The 8,525-nt window shown below is 57.9% G+C and overlaps 1 protein-coding gene across 9 annotated transcripts in view; it reads right to left on the reverse strand.

Annotated features, from left to right (window-relative positions):
* Positions 1-8,350, reverse strand: part of TNS1 (tensin 1) — a 127,413-nt gene extending 119,063 nt beyond the window's left edge. For 5 of the 9 annotated variants that reach the window (XM_015563611.1, XM_015563609.1, XM_015563607.1 and 2 more), the window contains exon 1: positions 7,818-7,929. In XM_015563611.1, the coding sequence (XP_015419097.1) occupies positions 7,818-7,829 (12 nt within the window). In that variant the 5' untranslated portion in view covers positions 7,830-7,929. Of the gene's footprint in view, positions 1-7,817; positions 7,930-8,108 lie in introns of those variants that run through there. The other 4 variants (XM_006763313.2, XM_006763314.2, XM_015563612.1 and 1 more) reach the window with 3 other exon arrangements.
* Between the last annotated feature and the right edge of the window lie 175 nt (positions 8,351-8,525).

Consider the following 8,525-nt stretch of genomic DNA (forward strand, 5'->3'; position numbering starts at 1 on the left):
ATCACCTTCTAACAGGGAAGGGGCATCGGGCATCGGGAGCAATCTGCCCTGGAGGCAGGGAGATGGACCACAGGCCTTCTGGAGGCCCGGAGCTAAAAGGCCAGGCTCTCTGGCAAGAGATGATGGGAGGGATTCCTGAGGTCCCAGCTGGGGACTTGGGAGAGTCCTGGCCTCCTCTCTGCTCACCTCTCCTCCCCTCTGCTGGCCCCTGCTTTCCCAGGGCTCCAGCCTGGAATCCAGGCCTGGCCGCTGCCTCCGCTCCCACGCTCAGCTCAGCTCAGCGCAGCTCAGCTGGCCACAGCAGAAGCCGCTCAGTACTATATGCTGTCCCAGGCAGCTCAGAAGGAGCCTCATCTACCTCTTGTGTTCCCCCATCCTCCTTTGGCAGCTGCCCTTATCCTTGCCCCTGCCCCATCCCTCCCCTGCACCAACCACAGTAAGAGCAATAACAGTAATAATAACCAAGGGCACACAGCACAGCCTGCATGCAGTTCTCAGTTTTATTCGTTTCCCACATTTCACCAATGAGTAAAATGAAGCACAGGCAGACTAGGTAAGTTGTCCACAGTCACACAGCCTGTAAGAGGTGAAGTCAGGATTCAAACGCAGACAATGGGGCTGCAGAGTCTGTGATCTTGATCCCCATGCCACACCACCTCGTGACAGGTCCTTGATCCAGGAAGTTAAAGCTCCTGAAATCCCCACTCCCTCATCCACGCAGCCACTGAGCCCCTGCGACAGGCCAGGCACCTGGATTTTGCAACACCTGACATCCCTTTTGCCTCTGGACAGGCAGCCCCATGCAGATACTCACCGTGAGGTGGGGCTCCCGCTGCCTCTGAGCAGGCAGGCTCCTCCACCCTGGCTAGGGAACGCTCCTGTTCATTCATTCATTGAACAATAGTGAGTGCCAGGTGGATGGCGAAGGATGCTTCCAAAAGGAGCCTTTCGGTCCCTTAGAAATTGGAGCTGCCTGCAGTCTGCCCTCACTCCCACCTGCTGCAGTCTGTCCATGGCCGTCTCAGCCTGTGGGAACCCTTGCCAAGGAGGGCTCTATCTGGCCTGAAAGATCTCCCAGGGAGATTTCAGTGCTTCCTCAGCCTCCTGATCCAGAGAAGTAAAGACTCCGAGAGGATGTCCCATCCCTAGAGGCTGAGGAATTTGAACATGGGACTCCAGGGGCCTTGGCTTATGGCCTGTCCCAGGTCTTCCTGGGCCAGTTCATCTTCACCACTGCCCTAATAATCTCACCCAACAACAAGCTCGTCAAGTTTCTCCTATGTGAACGCTCCCTGCTGCTGCCCTCTTTCACATGGCCCAGAGAATCCTCAAGGCTGGACCCCAAGCTGCACCTCCAGGCTCTCCCCAAAGCCACCCTTCCCATACACATCACTTCCTGTGCCAGGCACTGAGCTAAGCACTTCACAAGCAGGGTCTCACCTCATCCCCATCGACGCTCCATGAGGTGGAATATTAACCACGTTGTACAGATGCAGACACCAAGGCTCAGTCCAAGGTCACTCAGCTAGCAGGCTTGGGAGTGAACCTCAGGCCTATCTGACTGTGAGGCAGGGCTGGGGCCATTATTTGATCCAAATTCACATGTGTGCCACCGTGCCTTTGTGCATGCTTTCCCCTGTGCCCAAAGAGGTCTTTGTCCCTTTTCCTTCCTGCAGAACTCCTTCACAACCTTCAAACCCCATCTCAAATGGCACCTCCACTCCAAAGCTTTCTCCACTCCACCAGTTCGTGCACACTGCTTTCTGCTTGACACCTCCTCTGCACTTTGCAGAAACCCTCTCTCTACTCCCCTTTCTCTCCCACTAGACCACATTTCCCAGCCTTCCTTAGGAGCTGGGGGTCCAGGCCCCACGCCCATGCCCCCTGCCCCCACTATGTCCCTATAGTGTCAATGCCAAAAAGGCTTTTAAGTAAACAATCAGGGGCCTCATGTGCCCACAACCCCCCAGCCCCTGGGAAGGGGCTTCTCCCTGTGCCCACCCCCCTTCCTGATAGCTCCTCTCTGCTCAACCAGCTTGACTGTTTCTGGGAGTCTCGAGTCTCAGCCGGTGATTAGGGCCCTAATCAGCAGGACTTCCTGCCAGCCACTGCCAGAGGTGGGGGCAGGGCCGGGAGGGAAGCAAGGTCAATCCAAGGTGAAGTTTGAAGCCAGGACCAGGGGAGGCTCCTGCAGGAAGATGGATGAACTCACAGACTTCCAGCCCAGAGTCTCTCCAGCCCTTTGTCTTATAGGTAAGAACACTGAGGCACAGTGAGAAAAGGGGCTCATCCAGAGTCCAGGGACATAGCAAGAGCACTGCACCCCCCTGTTCTGGGCCACATGGACACATCCTGTCTTACACTCCCTTGAAGCCCTCTGCCCACCCCTCCACCCCACCCCAGCTCCAAGCCCCATAGTGCTGACCCCATAGACTGACTGCTCCCTATAAAGGGTTATGATAGACCAGGGGATTGCTCAGGTCTGGTCAAGGTGAAGGATTAAAGGTGAGCCCCTCCTCTACATGAGCAATGGCCTAGAAATGGAGCAGAGGTGAGCAGGGGGCTGAGAAGGGGAAGCAACATGGGGCTGGGCTGAGCTCAGGAACCCTTCCCAGCTGTCATCATCATCAACCCAAGCCCATTCTTTCTCCAAGAAAAAGCTAATGCCTTTTGCAGCTGCAACTGGGTGGGCCAGGGGTCCGGAAGTGGCGCTTACCCTAACCTGACCCCAAGCAAGTCCAGCCTCCTTGGGTGGGAACCAGGCCTAGGTGGAGAGTGCAGCTTAAGCAAGCCTTGAGGGCTGACCCCTGCTAATGAGGACCATCAGGGGCTCCGGAAAGCAGAGGACTTCAGAGAGAGCAGGGCCCTGAGATGGGGAGGGAGTGTGGCCAGGAGCAGGCCCCTACCATGGGTTCAAAGCTTACCAATACAGCATGCAGGACGGGCTGGCCGCCGTTCCCCCCCACCTCCTACCAACAGGTGATGGAACTAAAGTTGCAGGAAGGAGATGCAAATTAGACTTCAGAGAGACCTGAAGGGTACTTGCAGCAGACTTTTGGGAATCCCTCTTTAAAATATAGATTCCATCCCTAGGAGTACAGTCCACGGTCAAGAGCAGCCTGCCTGGAGGCCAGGGCAGGCCCTTGCCAGGCCTGGGAGTCTCCAATCCAGTTACTCTCATCAAGGGATGGGACAGAATCCAAGAAGGGGAGCTTGGACCAGTTTGTAATCATGCATCTTGTTTACAGTGAGGCAACTTTCTCAGAGTCCTCCATAAACACGGATTTGCATTGACTCCCTGGGCAGTCAAGCCCTTTTGAGGTCCCCTTAGCTCCCTGCTTCCCCCACCCCACCCCCAGTCAGAGAGAGAGAGAGAGAGAGAGAGAGAGAGAGAGAAAGAGGGAGAGAGAGAGAGAGAGGAGGGAAGTCTGTTCTCTGGGCTCTGATGATATGACCCCTTGAGGAAACATAATCCCACCATCTCCTCCACCCTCTGATCCCATAATCCTCCCATTTTATGAGTGGAGCAACCATGATAAGAGAGAACAGGGTCATCCCAGCAGTGGCTCCTGGAAGAACACACCACCACCACCGTCACCCATAGTAATAACAACTGCTATCATTTATCGAGCACTTACTATGTGCCAGGCACTGTTCAAAGTATTTTAAATAAACTAACTCACTGAGCCTCTCAACCACACCATGAAGCAGGTACTATTATCATCCCAGTTTACAGCTGAGGAAACAGAGGCTCAGAGAGGTTCAGTCATTTGCCAAGGCCACACAGCTAGGCGACAGGGTCGTCTTGAGTTGAGCCCCGCAGCTTGGCTCCAGAGTCACACTTTCTGCCTTACTCTAGATCGCTCAGTGAATAGCCCTGATTCCAGTTCTAGCCAATCCTCCCCAGGCCCTGTCTAAACCCCTCACCTCTCTACCTTCCTTAGTCAGTCAATTCCTGCTAAGCAGCATTCTGCCAGGCACTGCAAAAGGCACGGGCCTGCCCTCGAGGAGTCTGTAATCCAGCTAAACACAGGAATCTTTCAAGGCCCAGGAAAACAGAGGGGTCCCATAGTCTCTGCTGCAGAAAGCCTGGGAAGGGGACCCGGATGTAGGACTGGGACCCTCCCATATGGAAGAAGAATAGGATTCCCTTCGGGCACTCCTGGAACCCCTCTGTCCCCATCAACTCTCCAGTACCCCGCCCTTCTGGACCAGTCCCTCCTGCCTCCCAGAACACCCCGCCTGAGCTACAGGCTTCTAGCCCTAAAAAGGCAGGGATTACAGAGCCCAACCTAGCCCTGGCTTGGGCACACCACTCCCACCCCACACAAGCTCCAGCTCCGTGGAGACCAGCCACCCTCCCCGAGGAAAACCAAGGTGCGGACAAGTAGGAAGAAGGCCAAAGCACCAAACTGGGTAGAGTCAACCAGGGCCTCAGCTGTGCCTGCTGTGATGGGAAAATGCCTCAGGCTGTTTGCAAGGAGGAAGGAGCTGGGCCAGTGTGACCATGCATAATGGAGGGGCACCCAGGGAGGTGGGCATGGCCCACCAGCTGGCAGCGCTGCCACCCCCACTGCCCTCGTTCCAGCTCAGTGGTGCCCACACCTCTGCATGCCTAATAGCTTTGAAAGCTAGGAGCCAGGGCCTTGGGGGTACAGCGCTGGGGACAAAGTCCTGGCTCCAGTATCCCAAACCGCGCTCCCTCTCCGCGCGCCACACCCATTTCTGATCTGCTTTCTTCAGAGTCCAGCAACCGGGAGGGAGGGTTTTCCTGCCGGACTCCTCCGCCACCCCTCAGCTGGGCCTCCGTGCCCTTTCTGGGGTGAAAGAGACTTAGGGCCCAGAAGTAAGCCAAGAGTCAGAGCTGCCTGCAGCTGAGAGCCTTTGCTGCCTCCCCCCTGCTCCCCCCATCCCCCTTGACTGCTCTGCGCTCCAGGGCATATTCAGCTCTCCTTGTCCTGCCCCACACACCGGGCCATCCCATCCCTCTCTGAGTCTCTGTGGAACCAGAGTGAAGAAGTTCTAATTCAGCAGCCCCACCTAGTCCCTGGCTCAAGACAGGGGACTGAAGTTAGACACTGGAAAGGACTTCATCCCTGACTGGAGGCAGGGGTTGAATGGGATGACCTCAGACCCTCATCCTTCACTCTCTCCACTAAGGAGAAAAGGGGTCACGGGGCATCGACTAGAGGGAACCCACCCAAAGGCCCACCCTGACACTCCCATCATGGGAAACCCAAGCCACTGGAGGTTAGGTGGACAGGGATCTTTAATGCCAACACACACACACACACACACACACACCCACACACACACACACGCTCACCTAGGAAAACAGGTCTGGAGAGCAGGGGGTGAGGTAGCCTGCACCGCCCCTGCTCCCCCTGAGAGGCCTTGGAGAACACACTCTTGGCTCCTACACCCCGCTGCTAGTTACACAAACCACTTCAAGCTGCCCCAACAACACTGTATTATTTACAAATTTGGAAACTGAGGCTTAAAAAAGAGTTGCCCCCGGGTTTTTCTGCACCTTGGTTCTTGGCACCGCTCCTCTGCCTACCCTCTCCAGGCAGACTGGGGAGGCCCCTTTTTGGGGGGTGCGCAAACTGGGCAGGGGTTCAGCTGCCCAACCTGGAAGCGACCCTCCCTCTCCCCCTCCTGGCACACTGGCTCTGAATCAGCCCCTTAGTGGGGACATGGGCTGTGACTTCGGGGAGGCGGGGGTAGAGGTCTGTGTTGCTTCCGACCCCAGAGTGTCACGCAGCCCGCAGGTCTGTCCAGAGACTGCGGGGTTAACCAGCAGGGCAAGGCTTGGAGCGGGACAAGAGGAATCGGAAGAAACCCAGGATCTTTGCAGGAAGCAGCTGGGGCAGAGCGGTGGGTGGTTGAGCAATGGGTGTGAGGGCAGAGAGCAGGTTCTCTGTTCCCCAAACCCTGAAGGCCCTGCTCTGCAAGGTCCCCATCCATGCCCACCCAGGCCAGAGGCTACCCCCCTTCTGCTCCCCAATCTGCGTGTCAGAGAATTTCCCAACTCCAAGAATCCCAGGACATCGGCATCCCAAGAGACCTTCAAGGTCATCCCTTCTAACCACATCCCAACTCGGGAATCCTTCTGAGCTGTTATCCCGTCTCTGTCTGAACTCCCCCCGAGACGGGAAGCTCACTACCTTACATGGCAGCCGTTCTCTCGAGGACCTGCCAGGCTTGTTAGAAAGCCCTTCGTTAAACTTGAGCCGAGTGAGCTTCCTTCACCAACACAAATCCATTCCGCCCCTCGGCTTTCTGTTCCTACCTCAGAAGAAACGGAACTGAGAGTTCCCAAACCCCAAGGTTGACGAGAAGAGGGTAACCTCATCTCTGAACTCAGGCCCCAGCCCAGCTCCCCTCCACCTGCCACCAGCATCCTGGGTTTATCATGCTGGGCACCACAGCCCCGGCGAAGACTCCAAATTGGGGCTCTGAGGAAAGCGGAGTATGAAAAAGTATGGGATGGGGTGGGGGGGAGGGTTCAAGGCCAGGGATTTGAGAGAAGAGGTTCTGCAGTTGCCTCCTCCACCACCGATCAGTCCTGGCTGTCAGCACTGGCGGTCCTATTAGACTTTCCGAGACCCTCCCAGGCCCCAGCCCTCCATGGGCAGCAGAGCCAAGGCCAACCCCACAGAGGAACCCAGCACTGGGCCCACTCGGAGCTCTCCCACCCAGCTTCCCAACCAGGGCTAGGTCCAGGTCCTCCCTTCCACACCCTGGGCCGGGGGGTCGGGCAGAGGTGGCTCAGCTGTAGCAAGCGCTGAGGTCCTGGGGGACAGTAAGGGTGGGGGAGACAGAAGTAGCTGCCAGCTGGCAGGGGTAAGAGCAACTTAAGGCCAAGTCAGAGCCACAATGGTCCCCACCCCACCCAGGCAGCTTCAGGAAGGGGTCAGGCGGAGACTCAATGGGAGAGAGTGCTCCCTCCACACCCTCCTGACCCCCCCTGGCTTGGCTTTGCCACAAGGAACAGACGCTGGGGTTTCCAGAAGACGCCCCTGTCCCCAGAGACTCTAAACCCTAGCTCCAATTCCCCTCCTGGCCTCACCCACCACCGCCATCCTGCCCTCCCCTACCCGGCACCCATCCTGTCCTCTAACCCCAGTGCACCCCCTGCAGGGAGCCCAGCTTGGGAGCACAGCAGGCCTCTCCTGGTCACCCTCGGCCACTCCCCTCCCAGTTTCCTCTTGTAGGACACATCTGGGCAGGCAGTCCTGGCCCTGGTCCTGAACTGGGGGGGTGAGGGACAAACAGAGATTAGCTCTATATGGATTCTCCAGCTTGGGAGGGGGTGGCAGGCAGGGCATCGGGGGGTCAGGGGTGGGGGAAAGGAAGGAGAGGGAGTGAAAGGCAGCTGTGTGTGTCTGTTCATTAACCACCTGGATTAGCCATTTCTGCCCAGAGGGGTGAGGAAGGAGTAAGATGCTGATTGGAGGAGGGTGCAGGGGGCACTCATGCCAGGCTGTGCCCATGGGCAAGGGAGCATGGACCCAATCAAAGAGGAGTGCTTTTTAACTCCAACCTTCCCGGGCCTGCCAGGCCCTCCCTAGCAGCCATAGCCAGCCCTTGGGAGATGAGAGATGGGAGCAAGAAGAACCCCGAAGTGGAGAAAGGGGCCTAGTAACAGCTCCTGTGGTGGTAGGGAGAGAAACCAGGGGGAAAATGCCTGCTCTCCTCAGGGTCCTCTCCCCCAGGCATCCCAGTGATGGGCAGGCGGCTGGGGAAGAGAGGGCTGGAGATGAACTCCTCCCCACGCCTCCCTTCCCTTGGCAGATGTGTCCCTGCCCACTCACCTCTGCTGCCATGGGTCCAGCTGCCACCAACAGCAGTAACTTCCCCAGCAAACAAAACTCCTTCTAACTGGCCTCTCCCCCTTGGAGCACGGACAACCGCACCCCAGACATGCCTGCAAAAATCTCAGACACAGCTGGAGGAGGACTGACAGGTTGGCCTGAGGGGCTAGCCTCGCTCACAGACATGTGACCAGGAGGGCTGACCTCCTCCTCCCCTAGTTTACACCCAGATCAGCGGCCCCGACAGCATCTGTAAGAACAGCCCAGCAGCACACGCACCGCCACACTCACCTTTCCGGCAGAGGAGCCCCAAGGTGGGGTGGGTCTATGCTCACGGGACAGGGCGGTGGGCAGTGATGGGGCAGCGGCTGTGGCTGGCAAGAAGCTGGTTGCCAAGAGGAGGGCGTGAGTGAGCCTTGTGTCCAGGTGGGGAGCAGGCACAGGGAGCAGAGCTGGCCCCAGGGCCACTGCTGGGAGCAACTGAGCGAGGGCGCTGCTCGCCCAGATCCCTCCCCTGGTGGTGGCTGGCGGGCAAGCATGCACCGCCTCCTTCCCGGAGCTGGCCAGCAGCCCGCCCCGCGGCCGCCTCCTTTAACCCCTGCAGCACTCACACCCAGCTGGGGCCAGGCTGGCAGTGGCAGGGCACAGGCACCTGGGACAGGGCATGCCCAGCAGCCTCCCTGGGGACCAGCAGGGAGGGGCCAAAGG

This window comes from Myotis davidii, unplaced genomic scaffold (assembly GCF_000327345.1).
Source record: "Myotis davidii unplaced genomic scaffold, ASM32734v1 scaffold575, whole genome shotgun sequence".
Taxonomy (NCBI): domain Eukaryota; kingdom Metazoa; phylum Chordata; class Mammalia; order Chiroptera; family Vespertilionidae; genus Myotis; species Myotis davidii.